The sequence below is a fragment of the Equus quagga genome, chromosome 14 (assembly GCF_021613505.1).
Source record: "Equus quagga isolate Etosha38 chromosome 14, UCLA_HA_Equagga_1.0, whole genome shotgun sequence".
NCBI classification, from domain to species: domain Eukaryota; kingdom Metazoa; phylum Chordata; class Mammalia; order Perissodactyla; family Equidae; genus Equus; species Equus quagga.
In genome coordinates, this window is record NC_060280.1 from 86,737,919 (window position 1) to 86,754,655 (window position 16,737).

Genomic DNA, 16,737 nt, shown 5'->3' on the forward strand with positions numbered 1-16,737 from the left:
ACAATTTACGTAAACTCAAAGGCCTCAGCTGAGTCTAAAGGAGATAGTGAAAATATTATGTAGGATACCAAGAAGAGAATTTATGTATTTCAATGAGGTACTTCACAGTAAACAGGGTCTAATTCACCATAGGAAATACATCGGTGTTTTGACTATAAGTAGGAAAGGCAAAGCTGTTCCAGTTGACCATGTGCTGGCTGCATCCACTGCAAGGCCAGGTCTTACCCTGCTGAAGAGAAAAGTGTCTGACAGCTTGTTCATTAAAAGTACAGTTTCCAAGACAAAACTAACAGTATTTTGTGACCACAGAGGTAAAAATGAGAAAGTATAAAAGTCCAAATCCTAAAAATCATTCTTTTCCTTCTTCTTACTAAAATGACTGACTGGAACTTCTTAAAAATTAACTTACCTTCACTACATTGTTTTTCCGTTCTACAAAACAATGATTCGGTTCAGGAAAAAAAAGGTTTACAAAAGGTAGAATTAAGTTTACCTCCTCACATCAACGAATACAGAAAATAACCTGCCTCCTTGAAGTGCAGTCAAATCCACAAACACAGATCAAAATCTTGTAAGAAGTCCTTTGAGCATCGTTACCGCTACACCTCAAGGTGCTTTACGTCTGTGGTCATTCTTACTAGAATTCCTTACACCCCTCTCTGACTGCAGGTGTAATCCTGCAGGTCACTGGAAGAGGGCAACGAAAAAAAACATGATGGTTAATTTTTAGGTTAAAAATGAATGAGAAATTATTTTCATGTCAAAATTTGTAACTGTAAATGAATAAGAAATACAGTTTGCCTAAGGAAGAAATACCTGAATTGGTCTGCACATGATAAAACTGACTCACAATGTATAACGACTAAATGAAGAACCTTGCAAAGTGTATCTGAAAATCCATAATCAAAAATGGATATTAATATAGTCTGTAAAAATGAAATCCACAATAATATGTATTAACATAGGATGGACTGGAACAGTTGATAAAATATATCAATGAAACAACTACAGAAGTGTTCATTTCACAAACAAATGGACATAGTTTTATTGACATACACTCAAGGTTACTGAGAACACATCGAGGTAACCCATTCAAGCTACAAGAAACAGGAAACACAGTCTTCCCAGCACGCGAAAGGTGATTGTTCTCACATGGAACAACTGGGTCAAGGCAGCCACTGCACAACGCAGCAGGGAAACAAACTCACAGGTGCTTCTTTTTATGTCCCATTGTAGATGCCATGGTCGAGCAGGAAAATGTGCTCACTAGCACTATCAACATCACAAGGTGTTTCCTGTACACATCAGACGTTATTCAATTATCATCTAGAGAAAAGAGGAATCAGACAATACTCCCACCCACAAAGGTCTGAATTAGCTTCCTGGTGGACACAAGAGGCCTTACAGAAAGACCCTAACTCCAATGGATCTTTGATGTGAAACTGGTGGAAAATGCATCTCTAACAATATGGAAATCAACTAGTTATTGGTGGTTTTCAAGATACTCTTGACAGAAAGGGTGAAGAATCCAGAAAAAGGGATGGCAGATGGTGTTCATGAAGCTCATACGTAACTGTGTCCCTCCCTGTGTGGTCACTGAAAAATCGGCCTAAGGCCTTGTGTGCTTCTGCCTTCCAAATCTCATGTAAGTGAGGCCATTGGGGAATTCCAACATGGCACATAAAGGGGATGGATTCTTAAAGATCTAGTTCTTCAGATTACCCTCACTGACATGATGCAGTACAGGGGTGATGTGTCCAGCTCTAGATTTTGTTGCCCTGCCACAGGCCTCTACTTAATTCAAAGTCTATTCACCAAATACCAGTCAGAAGGAAGGACAAACAGCAAAAGCCCAAATAGGAAAATAACAATTCACAGGAAGTACACTATTGGATAAACTTGCCATACACAATTTTTTCCAACTGTTTAACAGCACAGAAAATAAAAACAGGCTCCTCCACCCACCAACCCCAAAAAGGAGCTTTCTCTAAAACACGTACAATATGTACAATGGATGAGGCATATCAGGGAACCATAATACAAGGCCACTAAGAAAATCACAATAAATACAAACTGTCATGTTTCAATGGCCCCTTAACAGAGAAAAATTAAAACATTATAAAAAAAGTAAAGATAAAAAATTATTAACTGATTTAAGGGAAAAGCACTACCTATGAATCTTATTTACTATTTACAAAGGATGACTAGCAGACTCATCTCACCTCAATATGCATTTCTGAAGTAATTAATAGAAATCCACAGTCCAATGTTGCACTTTAATAAAGAAGTTTGATAAATACAATCTACTTACTACTTTTATAACAATTCTTTCCTGTTGAAAGTTTTCTAGAAGCTCACATACAAATTAAATTCCATGAAGCTTTTTCATAGGACTTACCTTTACATTTCTTTTTGGTGGGAGTTTCACACAGAAAGATGTAGGCCAGTTGATGTCTTTCTCATGCTGTTTACATTCAAGACATTTTTATCAAGTGAGTCCTTTCATGCCTTCAGGAAGAACTGGGATGACAAAATCTATCCCAAATTGTTTATGTCTACATGGTTTATCCTCTCGTGTGCATTTGTGCATATCCTCAAAAGCCTGCATGAGAAGTAAAGTCTATCCCACTTTCCTGATATTCATGAGGCTTTCTCTCCATTGTGAGTTCTTTCATGTTTTTGAAGAGAACTGGAAAAGGTGAATACTCTACTGCATGTTTTACATTCGTAGGGTTTCTCTCTTGTATGAGTTCTTTCATGTCTTGAAAGAGAACTGGTATAACTGAAGGCTTTACCACAGATTTTACAGTCAAAGGGTTTCTCTCCAGTGTGACTTCTTTCATGGACTCGAAGATTACTGGAACAAATAAATACTTTACTGCATTTTTTACATTCATAGGGTTTCTCTCCAGTGTGAGTTCTTTCATGGAGTCCAAGAGACCTGAAAGAAGAGAATGCTTTACCACATTTTTTACACTCGTACGGTTTCCCTCCAGTGTGAGTTCTTGCATGTCTTGAAAGAGAATGGGTAGAAATGAAGGCTTTACCACACATTTTACATTCAAAGGGTTTCTCTCCGGTGTGAGTTCTCTCATGGACTCGAAGATTACTGGAACAAATGAATGCTTTACTGCATTTTTTACATTCATAGGGTTTCTCTCCAGTATGAATTCTTTCATGTTTTTGAAGATAACTGGAAGAAGTGAATGCTTTAGTGCATGTTTTACATTCAAAGGGTTTCTCTCCAGTGTGAGTTCTTTCATGGACTCTAAGAGAACTGGAGGTGGTGAATGCTTTACTGCATTTTTTACATTCATAGGGTTTCTCTCCAGTATGAGTTCTTTCATGTCTTGAAAGGGAAGTGGTAAACCTGAACGCTTTACCACATATTTTACATTCAAATGGTTTCTCTCCAGTGTGTGTTCTTTCATGGAGTCCAAGAGACCTGGAAGTAGTGAACGCTTTACTGCATTTTTTACATTCATAGGGTTTCTCTCCAGTATGAGTTCTTTGATGAAGTCGAAAAGAACTAGAAAAAGTGAATGCTTTACTGCATTTGTTACATTCATAGCGTTTCTCTCCAGTATGAATTCTTCCATGTATTTGAAGAGAACTGGAACAAGTGAATGCTTTACCACAGTTTTTACATTCATAGGGTTTCTCTCCAGTATGAGTTCTTTCATGAACTCGAAGTAAAGTGAGATAAGTGAAGGCTTTCCCACATTCCTTACATTTATATGGCTTCTCTCCATATTTTTGATACTCACATGACTTATGTTCAGTGTGACATCTAATGTGCGTTTTAAGGGATGAATGATGCGTGAAGACTCTTCCACATGCACTGCATCCCCATGGTTTAACTCCTGTAGTTTTCTTGTTCAGACTGAGATTTGGAAGAAGGCTAACGTTTTCTCCACACTGACTACCCTCTTCACTTTCACAGAGTCTCCCTACCCTATGCTTTCTGTAAAAATGAGAAGCACATTGTTAATGATTTCTCTATTAACGATTGTATATTTCTTATGTTTATTATGATCTATAGGAAATGTTATGTTTTCTCCCTTCTGTGAATTCTCTGAAATTAAATATACTGAATTTTCCGCAAGAGGACTTACCCCTTGCTATTATCCAAACAGTGATATTCATAGACAGGGTTCACTAATACTATTTCTAAGTGAAATATTTTGCAAAAAGTGAACCTCTACATCACATTTCAGAAAGTATACTTGGTCAAAATTTTGTAAGTGTAGCTAAATTTGCAGCAAGTGTTATTTGTTTTCTTTGCTCTTTTTAAAAAAAATTTCCTAACATACAGGGAATCTTACATGAGACAGAGCTTTCTACTGTGTGACTCACCTTAGTTTTCTCCCCTGGTCTTTGCACTCATCTTCAATATCATGACCTTCCCATGTTATTCCTGAAACGCAGACCCAGAAATTTTATTACAATTATTAGAAATTATAGAAAAATTTTTAGATTACAACTGTTTGATAATCTGACCATTTCTACTTTATTTACTAACAACCTCCCCTTTTCATATTCTACAGCTTAGAACTTTTTTTTTTTTTTGAGGAAGATGAGCCCTGAGCTAACAACTGCTGCCAATCCTGTTCTTTTTGCTGAGGAAGACTGGCCCTCAGATAACATCTGTGCCCATCTTCCTCCACTTTATACATGGGATGCCTGTTACAGCATGGCTTGCCAAGCAGAGCCATGTCTGCACCCGGGATCTGAACTGGCAAACCCCGGGCCGCCAAAGCTGAACGTGCAAACTTAATCCCTGCACCACCGAGCCAGCCCCTTAGCACACTCTTTATGGGCAAGCAGCAGTTCTCTCATTGATGCAGTGAAGGAATGTCCTCACTCTTACCTACTGAGGCCAGGTGCCTGAAGGTTTCCCACATCACATCTCTGTAGAGTTTCTTTTGTGAAGGATCCAGTAAAGCCCACTCCTCTGGGGTGAAGTTCACAGTCACATCCTCAATGGCTACTGAGTCCTAAAACACCACAAATGTGTGTAGAGTAGGATATATGAGCCTGACAGCACTGGGGATCTATACTCCAATTCTAGGAAGGTTACATGGGATTCTATTATCTCCAAACATTTATTCTATGTTGTGATCATCACAAACTCCCTTTTTTCTGTACACAATGCTCATCAATTTAACAATATTATGAACACACGGAAATATTTACACAATTTTACTGTGGTGTCATTATATCCTCTTTCTCTCTAATAACAAGTTCCAGAACATGTTGGGAAATGCCAGAAATGCTATACAAATGAAACAAATATCATTTGTGGACCGATGATTCCTACTAAGAAAAATTCTTTCATCTTCTTCCATATGAACCACTGGTTACAGCACTCCATGAAGCAGAAGGTGAAATCTACATGATGTTTCAGTGAATAAAAACACAGTGAACAACTGGAAGCTTTTTGGTCTGGTCCCATCACCAAACTGAGAGTCCAGGCGGCCTGTGAAATTCAAACTTTGACCAAGCGAAGCTGCCCACACTGTCCTAAACTACTCCACGCCATTACAGGTAATCAGATGCAGCTGGCTGAATAGAAATCTTGTTGTAGTGAAACACAGTTTTACCTTTCTCACTCTGTATGCTTTGATGGGGCTGGAATTATTATGAATTGAGAGCTCAGGCACAAGGAAGAAGCCATGAAAACTTAGACCATAGTATCACTATACTCATGGGCCTCAAAGCTACTTCTCACCATTTTCAGAACACACTCTGAGATAATAATGTGCCATAAGAGCTCTTTCTGGTCACATGCGAACAGTGTACCCTGAGCTTTGCTCACCCTGAGGTATAGGAAGAGCTGCAGATTGGGGCTGGCCCTGTGGCCAAGTGGTTCGGTTCGTGCACTCTACTTCTGACACGGCACCGCATGGTAGCCAATGCTGAGGCAGCATCCAGCATAGCAAAACCAGAGGCACTCACAAGTACAATGTACAACTATGTATGGGGGGACTAGGGGAGACAAAGCAGGGGGAAAAAAAGACAAAGATTGGCAACTGTTGTTACCTCAGGTGCCAATCTTTAAAAAAAACAAAAAGGAGAGCTGTAGATTTCAAGGGAGCTCCTAGAAGTCCACAATGGTTTCCTGTTAAATTTGCACGATTATAAAATAGATGAAGGATTTAATAGTGGTTTCCTCCAAAAGAACATAAAATTTCCTTTCTCCAATGTTAAGAGGAAGTGTTTCCTGACCAGCCACTCTAGATGATGCCCTGCCAACTTCTGATCCTGCACTTAAGGAGCTTAGAAGCTGTCATTCTTGATCTCACAAGAAGAAAATGAACAAACTTGAAATGAACAACCCTTCTTAGATCCAAGAAAGCCCTGAAGTCATAGGGTAAATAGATGTCTCTGAATTTTGGAAAAATAAAAAAAAATGACATTTTGAAATATGCGCCACATATTCTCTTCTTAATAAGGCCTGCACTAAAGAAAAAAAAATCTATTTAACCAGAGTCTAATGCAAGGGTAAAAATAACAAAAAGGACAGAACACAATATCCATAAAGCCTAGGACAACCCTCTTTAAGGGAGGGCTTAAAATATACATAATTGGAAAACCTGAAGGAAAAGAAAGGCAGAGAGAGACAGAAAACTGTGAAGTGATAATCACTGAAAAACCCTAAAATTAATGATAGCCAGCACACAGTCCATCCACGAAGCTTACAGAACACTAAACACGATAAAGTACAAGAGTGCACAACCCAGGATATGATACTGAAACTAGAGAACCATCACACGCAGAGAATGTACTGAAAAATGCCAGAGAAGAAACACACCTTCGCCAGAAAGAAACAAAGATTTCAGTTAAATGGGACTTCTCAAAAACCATCAACAACAACAGAGGAGACTGAAAGATCTAAAGTGTTGAAAATAGAACCCACTTTCCTAGAATTCAGTCAAGCAAAATTATCCTTTGGTATAAAGAAGAAATAAGGACTTCCTGAGACAAAATTTGAAGAAATTTGTCCCGAGTACACATACTTTGAATGAAATTGTTTGAAAGTTTATCAGAAAGAATGTAAATGATAAAGGTAGGGGATTAGAAGAAGAAAAAAGGAGGGGAAATATCTTTTATGTTTCTTATAATTAATACAACAGATGACACTTTGTTTAAACTAATGTTAGCAACAATGCATTTGGTAATAAGAACCTTATGGACAAGAGAAATAAATGACAGCAATGTGACAAGACACAGGGAAAGGAAAATTGGGGACAGGGTGTTAAGAGGTACTTGCACACAGTGAAGTAGCACAGTGTCACTTGGCAGAGGGGGGTTAGTTGTAAATGTACGCTGAAAACTCAAGGGCAACCAGTAAAATGTGTTTTTAAAAAAATGTGTAACTGATATGCTAAGAGAGGGGAAAAAGAATTACAGTAAATGCTCAATTTTTGCTCGGGAAGGTGACAAAATGGTAGAAAACAAACAAGGGTAGAAATGGAAAAAATTAAAATTTTGGTAAATATTAATCTAACTGAATCAATACTCACTTTTAATCATGAATGGTCTCATTACAACTGAAAGACACAGTAATAGATTTCAAAAAATACCATTATATGTTGTCTACAAGAAACCCACTCTGAGTATAAAGTCAGAGACAGATGAAGGGTAAAGGGATGGAGAAAAACAGACCATGCCAACACGAATCCAAAGGAAGCTGCCAGAGGAATAGACATCATAGACAATGCAGATTTCAAACTGAGGAAGATGCAGAGATAGAGGGGCAGTAGGTACGGATAAAGGGGTCTATTCTCTGAGAAGGCACAGCAACGCTGCATGTGTACCTGCCTAACAACAGAGGGGCAACACACCTCAGGGAGGAACTGACCGAATGCAGGAGAGATAGGCAGATCCAGTACCACAGCTGTAAAAGTCAACACCCCCTCATCAGGAATTAGACATTTCAGTAGGCAGGAAGTGAGGAAGGACAGAGGTGCAATATACAGCACTGCGAAACAGCTGGGTTTCATTGTAATCTGCGGAATACTTCACAGAACAGCAGAATATACATTCTTCTCAGGTTCACATGGAACATTCACCAAAACAAACCACATTCTGGGACATAAAGTACACCTTAACAAATTTGAAAGAACAGAAATCACACAAAATAGGCTCTCACATCACATAGGCATTCCTCTAGAAGGCAATATCAGCAAGAGTTGGAAAACTCCCTCATATGTGGTGATTCAAAAATACACTTCTAAATACTACAGAGTATCAAACTACAAGTCTCAAGAAAAGAGAAAAATAATTTTGAATTAAAAACCTGAAAACATAGCATAGCAAAGGTTCTTGAATGTAGCGAAAGCATTCTCTAGGGGGAAATTTATGCCATCAAACAAATACACTGGAAAAATCAAAGATCTCTAATCACTAACGTAGCACGTACCTTAGCGAGGAATAAAAAGAAGAGCAAGTTAAACCCAAAGCAAGCACAATAAAAGAAATAATAAAAATTAGAAAGGAAATAAATGTCATTGTGGGAAATCATTGGAGAAAATGAAAAGAAAAAAGCTGCTTGTTTCTCAAGACCAATAAAATTGAGAAATATGCACTCAAGATAACAAAGAGAAGAGGAAGGACAGGAATTACTAACATCAGAAAGGAAAGGAGGGGAAACGAATATAAAATACGACTTGAGAAAATGCAACATTCATTTATGATAAACTAGTAATAGAGGAGAACTTCCACTTCTTGAGAAAGAACATCTTCACAAATCCTGAAGCTAAATTCATGGCATTTATTTCATATGATATGACTGTCTCTATGCAACAACTGGAAGAACTCACGACAGAAACGACTCCCGGAATTAATAAGAGAGTACAGCAAGTTTGCTTTCCATCTAGACCCACACGAACACAGTCAACTGAACTTTGACAAAGAAGGAAAGGAGATTCAAATGAAAACGAAAGTATTTTAAACGAACAGTGGGAGAAATAATGGATATCCACGTGCAAATACACACACAAAACAAATGTAGACACAGGCCTCACACTTCATGAAAATTAAGTCAAAACACATCACAGATCTAAATGTAAAATGCCAAAAGAATAAACTCCTACAAGATAACACAGAAGAAAATCTGGATGACCTTGTGTTTCTTGATGAATTTTCACATAGAAAACCAAAAAGCAAGGTCCACAAAAGAAAAAACCAAAAGTTTTACAATTTTAAGTAAAACGAAAAACTCCTCCTCTGAAAACGATGGTGTAAAGAGAAGATCAACACCAATTCAGAGAAAGAGAAAATCTCTGTAAAACACTTACTGGACAAATGATTGGCATCTGAAATATGCAAAGAATTCTTTTTTTTTTTTTAAAGATTTTATTTATTTCCTTTTTCTCCCAAAGCCCCCCAGAACATAGTTGTATATTCTTTGTTGTGGGTCCTTCTAGTTGTTGCATGTGGGACGCTGCCTCAGCGTGGTTTGATGAGCAGTGCCATGTCCGCACCCAGGATTCGAACCAACGAAACACTGGGCCGCCTGCAGCGGAGCACGCGAGCTTAACCACTCGGCCACGGGGCCAGCCCCTGCAAAGAATTCTTAAACTGTAATAGAGGAAAAACATGCAATTAAAAAATGGGCAAAAGATCTGCAGACAGCTCACTGAAGGAGAGATCTAGATGAGAAATAAGCAATATGAAACATGCTCCACATCAAATGTCATTAGGAAATTGCAAAGAAAACAACAACGGGGATCACGAAACACTTATTAAATGGGTAAAAGTCAAAATATTCAGAACAGCAAATATCGGTGAAAATGCAAAGTTACAGGGAATCCTAGTTCATCGAGGGTGGAAACGGGATTTGGAACACCCACACTGGAAGACAGGAACCTCCTTTCAGAATAAAATACACTGTCACTACATAGAGTAAGAACGAGCAATCACACGCCGTGGTATTTTTCCAAATGAGCTGAAACCTAAGCACTTTATTCATAATTGGCAAGAGTTAGAATTTTCAACAAGATGTCATTCAAGCATCGAACAGTCAATCAGTGGTGCGTCCAAACAATGAAACACCGTCCAATGATAAAAAGAAATGATCTATCATGCCATGAAAACACATGGAGGAAGCTTAGAAGTCTATTGCTAAGTAAAGAAGCCAATGGGACAAGGCTCTGCACTGTGTGATTCCAAGTATATCACGTTCTGGAAAAGACGAAAGTATGAGGCACTAGAAACATCTTTACTTGTGAAGGATTTGGAGGTTGGAGGGAGGGATGAGTCAATAGGTGGAGCACAGAGGAGTTTTAGGGAAGCGAAACTACACTCCATGATACAGAAATGATGGGTCCACGTCAGTACACATTTGCCAAAACCCACACAGTGTGTAACACACAGAGTCAATGTTAATGTGCACCGTACACTGTAATGCGTCCATATGGGCTTGGAAATTCTAAGAAATGTACACAACTAATACCAAATGTGAAAAAGAGTGCAAACTCTGTGGATGCAGAGAGAAGGGTTATGTGGAAACTATGTAAATTCTGACCAATTTTTCTGTAAACTGAAAACTGCTGTCTTTTTAAAAAAGGATGAAGACAATTCATCCCTTTTGACTGAAACAGGACATCTCTCATTCAACTGACTTCAAGTTACTTTTTTTTTTCAAGACTGGCCCTGAGAAATGCAAATCGAAACTACAATGAGGTATCACCTCACTCTGGTCAGAATGGCTATAATCAACAAGACTGGAAATAAGTGTTGGAGAAGATGTGGCGGGAAGGGAACCTTCGTACACTGCTGGTGGGAGTGCAAACTGGTGCAGCCACTATGGAAAGCAGTATGGAGTATCCTCAGAAAGTTAAGAATAGATCTACCATATGATCCAGCTATCCCACTGCTTGGTATTTATAAAAGACCTTGAAAATCCAGAGGCATAAAGATACATGCACCCCTATGTTCACTGCAGCATTATACACAACAGCCAAGACATGGAAGCAACCGAGATGTCCATCAAGGGACCAATGGATAAAGAAGATGTGGTATATATACACAATGGAGTACTACTCAGCCATAAGAAATTATGAAACCCGACCATTTGTAAGAACATGGATGGTCCTTGAGGGTACTTATGCTGAGTGAACTAAGTCAGAGGGAGAAAGTCAAATACCCTATGATCTCACTCATAAGTAGAAGATAAAAACAAGGACAAACAAACACATAGCAACGGAGATTGGATTGGTGGTTACCACAGGGGAAGGGGGGAGGAGGGCAAGAGGGGTGATTAGGCTCACATGTGAGGGGATGGACTATAATTAGTTTTTGAGTGGGGAACATGATATAATCTACACAGAATTCGAGACATATTATGATGTACATCTGAAAGCTACATAATGTTATAATCCAATGTTACTGCAACTAGTAAGAAAAAATTTTTCTCAGTTTCAAATAAAAAAAAAAAAGACTGGCCTTGAGCTAACATCTGTTGCAAATCTTTTCTTCTACTTCTTCTCCCTAAAGCCCCCAGTACATAGTTGTATATTCTAGTCGTAGGTGCTTCTAGTGTACTATGACTTCAACATATTTCAATAAGCCAGTCTGTGCTCTAGGAGCCTGAGACCCACAGGGGACGGGAAACTTCCATCGAATGCCTTGTTGGGGAGCACAGCACTGGATCCTCTGAGAAGTGCCAAGGTCACTATCAGTAGTGTCAGAACCCCAGGGTGGATGACGAGTGTCCTGCTATCTGTAAACCTATTAGTGTACATACAAGTGTGACTCAGAGTTTTATTTTGGGGATCTCTGAGTTAAGAGATTTCCAGAATTCTTTTACCACAAAGGGGCAAGACAACTGATTGCTTTATAGTTTCAAGTGCCTGGGCTTAAGTTGGGTTGAATTAATCTCTTCACTGGGCCAAACTCAGACTGTGGTTGGTCCACTATAACCCAGAGGGTCGGGATCTTTGCTGCGACAGGTACAGGGCTGGGAGCAGCAGCAGAGTGACTTAGGGGCCCTGATGAGCCCTGTGTAATCTTGCTTCCTACTGGCTGCACTTTCCTGTCCCTTCTTTCTCTCAGTCTTCCAAGAGTTTGTGAACATATAGAGCTGAGGCCAATTTTGGCCAGTAGTCAGGTGACTGCCTGATGTTTGGTTAACTCTGGTGATCCTTTGGTTTGAGTCTTCATCAGGGATGTCCCAATTAAGGGATGAACAGCAGCAACTCCACTGAGCTCCATCACGTATGAATGTGTGCTGTTGTCCTTAAAGTCTATGCACTCCCTAGTGCTGTGCATCCAGTTAACCCCAAGGAACTACCCAGGGAACCAAAGTGACTTGGAGAAGGGTGACCTCCTCCATCACCCTAGCATCTTTCAATGAACTGAAGACAGCAAGGCCACTACCCCTCCTGCAGATGGCATAAGCTGCAGGGCCATGGTGAGGCTCCACCATAAACAAGCAGGTGTCAGCAGCTGGGCTGAGCTGGCAGGGTGCTGCTTCCAGGGCCAAAGGCACAACAGGCACCTCAGTAGAGGGTCACATTCTCAGTGCTTGTGAGAGCCTCTATTTTTAAGAGGTCTCAGTACCAGGTGACAATAGCAGCTCTAACGGCAGATAGTGTGGGGCCCAAGACAGGTTCTTGCGTCAGAATTCCAGGGACAACTTAAGACCCTCCTCCAGAGGGCTTCACATCACTGCCATCAAGGTTACAAGCCACCTCCATGACAACTGGTTGCTTTATAGAGTTCAAATGCCTGGACTTAAGTTGGTTTGAACTAATCCCTTTGCTCTGACAAAGTCAGACTGGGGTGTTGTCACTATAACCCAGATGGTCAGGATCTTTGTTAGAAGAGACCCTCTGTTGCAGCAGCAGAGTGACTTAGGGGCCCTGGTGAGCCCTCTGGAATCTTGCTTCCTACTGGCTGCATTTTCCTGTCACTTCTTTCTCTCTGAAATAATTGCTCTTGAAGGAGTGACCATCGGATGGGCTCAGCTCAGTGACAGGGTACAACCATCTTCATAACCGCAGACTCCCCCTGATGTCAAGGCGACTCCAGCCTCATTCTCACCTTCACTCTAACAGACAGACAGATGCCACCCAAGACACTGACAAAAGATCACATTAAGGAGGGCCTGATTTCCAGACTCCTACTCTCAGAGGACAGGAAATACCAAAACTGCCAACTCAGTGTCCTCTGCAGTTAGAACCTGGGCTTGGTGGGGTCAACAGGGCAACACAGGGCAGCACGGCGCCCAGGAGGAGCTGCCCAGCAAGCAGCAGCCCACAGTGCAGGAGCCTCCAGGCTTTCTCATCAGCCTGTTCAGGTCAGAAGGCCCAGGGGAAAAGGGAGGGCGAGGCTTAAGTGTTCAGAAGTCAAACAGCAAATATGTGCACCCTGGCCACTCATTACAAGAACACACACATGGGTGAAAAACTAAGCATTCGCACTGGCTTGTTTTTACATAAAGAAACACTAATAGGATGGTGAAGCAGTGATCAAAACTGGTCATGGGAGGGAGGCTGGAGTCAGAGAAGAGTGGGGCAGGAGGTGCAGGCAGGGAGTTTCCTTCAGCGAGTTTCCCCTCTTAGGAATTTTTTAAACCTTCCCATGCATTATTTATTTAAAATAAGGGGAGACAGGGGCTGGCCCAGTGGCAGAGTGGTTAAGTCCACATGCTCTGCTTCGGCGGCCTAGGGTTCACCAGTTTGCATCCTGGTCACGAACCTATGCACCACTCACAAAGCCAGGCTGAGGCCAGTGTCCCACACATAAAATAGAGGAAGATGGGCACAGATGTTAGCTCCGGACCAGTCTTCCTCAACACCAAAAAATAAAATAAAACACGGAGAGACATTTATATATGTCGTATTTTTCTATGTTTGATCATTATTATTATTATTTTTTTAAGATTTTACTTTGCGTTTTTTTCCGATTTTCTTCCCAAAGCCCCCGGGTACATAGCTGGATATTCTTAGTTGTAGGTCCTTCTAGTTATGCCATGTGGGATGCCGCCTCAGCATGGCTTGATGAGCAGTGCCATGTCGGCGCCCAGGATCCAAACCAGCAAAACCCTGGGCTGCCACAGCAGATTGTGCAAACTTAACCACTCACCCATAGGGCCAGCCCCAGATCATTATTTTTAAATAACTTTTAGTTTTAACACTTCTACATAGGAAACCATTCCAAGATTTAATTCTCTAAACACTAATGGATATAAAACTGTAAACAATAAAAATTTTACCAATCTCTTTGTAACAAAAAAGACAGGGGGCATTATTGTTTGTGCCTCTACTATATTTACCCTGGGAACATTTTTAGGAAGGAGTAGCATATTATAATACCTTAGGGGTTTGCAATTAAGCCCTGAAATAAACTAGGAATTCCAAAGTTTACACAAGCTTTGACCAGATTCCTCATATCAATGAAAAGAGAAATTCAAGTGCCTTTACACCACATCCATTAAAATAGAATTTAGGGGCTGGCCCGGTGGCATAATGGTTAAGTTCAATTCGCTCTGCTTCAGTGGCCTGGGGTTCTCATGTTTGGATCTCAGGTGTGGACCCAGCACCCCTCATCAAGCCAGGCTGTGGCACCATCCCACATAAAATGGAGGAAGATGGGCACAGATGTTACCTCAGCGACAATCTTCCTCACACTCACACACACACACAAACAATAAGAAAATAAATGAAATTCATTTGCCTTAGGAATAGTATAGCCTTTTAAATGTCAAAGTTCTCTAGGGACATGGACACACAAAACTGACCTAAACATGGAAAATGCACCTGAGAACTGAAATACACTCATCTCACATCTTGAGGTTCTCTTGTCTAAATGGAAAAAAATTTTGTTTCCACAATTTTCTTGCCTTGCTCACATCATATCTCTGACATTACATTTCCAAATGCGAAGTGCAAATGGAAACTAGAATCAGAGGATTGTAACCTTCAACTGATCAAGGAATCCGAGGACAGAAACAGGAATATTCCAATCAGCTCATAGAAGCAGCCTGCTGGTCTGCAGTTCACAAGGAAAACCAACTCTCAGAAAGGGACCATATTCCCAGACTTGAGGTATAGACTCTCCCAGTTGAGACAAATCCCCGGGAGAGGGCGAGTCCCTGGTGAAAGAGGGTGGGGAGCCCTGAGCAGTCACAGAAATGCACTCTGGGAGCCCCACACACCCTCCCTCTCCTGTGAGCATGGAGGCACTGCCTCCCCCAGGTTCCCACTCTCACATGTGAGGAAACTCTCAGCCGGATTCAGTCTAAGGTTCTGACCCACATGAACTCCAAATTCATGAACCCTTTGTCCACAGGACACAACACCTGATCTTCACAGACTTCCTCACTGTGCACAGATTACACTCTCAGTGCACCTACAGGGTCGATACAAAACTCTAACAACATTTAAAAGGTCCAGGCCTAAGGAACCACAACCAGAACCTCAGAAAGGGCATCACTCTCCACCTCATGAGCACATGCACCCCCAGCTTTCCAGGGCTCTGCAGCTCCTCTCAGGATAAAGGCTCCTTCCATGGGGGTGTGAGCAGTAGCACACCTGCAGGGGGAGGCTCCCCAGGAAGGACAACTGGGCCTGCAAGGCCTTCCCTCTGCAGGTTCAAGGGGGCCTTAGCTTGGGTCTTGGACTGGGGGCCTCTGCTCTCCACTGGAGATGCTCTGGAACATCACTGTTATTTTAAATCACACAAACCCAGTGTTGGAATAATCCAGCAAAATCAATGAAACCCAGTCCTTCCATGGAAAACAGAGAAAAAAAGTATAAGGTATTTCTACCACTTCAACTAGAAAAGCACAAATGTCTATTTCTTTAAGGAAAAAATGTCAATTATTACTGTTATTGAGAGAGGGCTCACCACTTGATGCACACAGAACCAGAGACCATAACACATCAGTCTTTGAAAGAAGAAACAGTTGACTGTGCCATCGATTGGCAAGGAGACAGGAGGACAGGCTCTCAACTCCGTCTCCCTCATCCAAAGCATGGGCTGAGGCTTAAGGGAGCAGGGAGGGCCGGCTGGGATGCAAAGACCTGGCAGGATGAGGTCTGACTGGCAGATCAAAACTTTCTCTTCTGCACAGGCTCCTGGCTGGCCACCTCCTATGAAAAAGAGCTTTAACGTCCTGCTATAGATGGAGTTAGTAATGGGAGGTTACCAGGAAAAGCACAGTGAACAAGGGTCAAGTTGTCCTGCAGATTTAACTCACTGCATTCTCCACTGGTAAGAGTTCCTAGAGATTTAGAGCCATCCTGCCCTTCCATGCAGAGAAGGAGGCACCCTTACAAAGGGACATTTCTCTTAGAATGTATATTCTCCTTACAAAAGGTTAACTTCTACTAGGTTTTCAGAGCTTTGCCTGTCTGCTGTTTATTAATAATCATCAGCTCAAAATAGCCCTTATGCCAAAGATGCATGATTTGGTATGACAATTCTGTTCCTGGTCCTGTGGTGACATTATTTCCATGACAAGAAATCACACATGAACACTTGCGGTTTGCATGTTTAAGCCCTGGAATTTCATTTGAAAACATCCAAAAGTCAGGAACACACCTCAGAAACTAACTACATATGTTCAAGCTAAGAAAGAGTGAAAAAAGTATTCTTTCTAATAAATGGAATGTTGGGGCCGGCCCCGTGGCTGAGTGGTTAAGTTCTGGAGCTCTGCTGCGAGGCCCAGGGTTTCCCCGGTTCTGATCCTGGGCGCGGACATGGCACCGCTCATCAGGCCACGTT

At 41.1% G+C, this 16,737-nt stretch overlaps 1 protein-coding gene across 3 annotated transcripts in view; it reads right to left on the reverse strand.

Moving 5' to 3' along the window:
• Positions 1-1,016: 1,016 nt before the first annotated feature.
• Positions 1,017-16,737, reverse strand: part of LOC124252047 (zinc finger protein 709-like) — a 42,932-nt gene continuing 27,211 nt past the window's right edge. Inside the window, exons 2-5 of one of the 3 annotated variants that reach the window (XR_006891899.1) lie at positions 4,871-4,997; positions 4,357-4,417; positions 2,399-3,964; positions 1,017-1,295 (exon numbers count right to left, since the gene is read on the reverse strand). Coding sequence is in view for 2 of the 3 variants with exons in the window: in XM_046685144.1 (XP_046541100.1) it covers positions 2,641-3,964; positions 4,357-4,417; positions 4,871-4,997 (1,512 nt within the window). In the remaining variant the exon portion in view is untranslated. Of the gene's footprint in view, positions 3,965-4,356; positions 4,418-4,870; positions 4,998-16,737 lie in introns of all 3 variants that reach the window. The other 2 variants (XM_046685145.1, XM_046685144.1) reach the window with 2 other exon arrangements.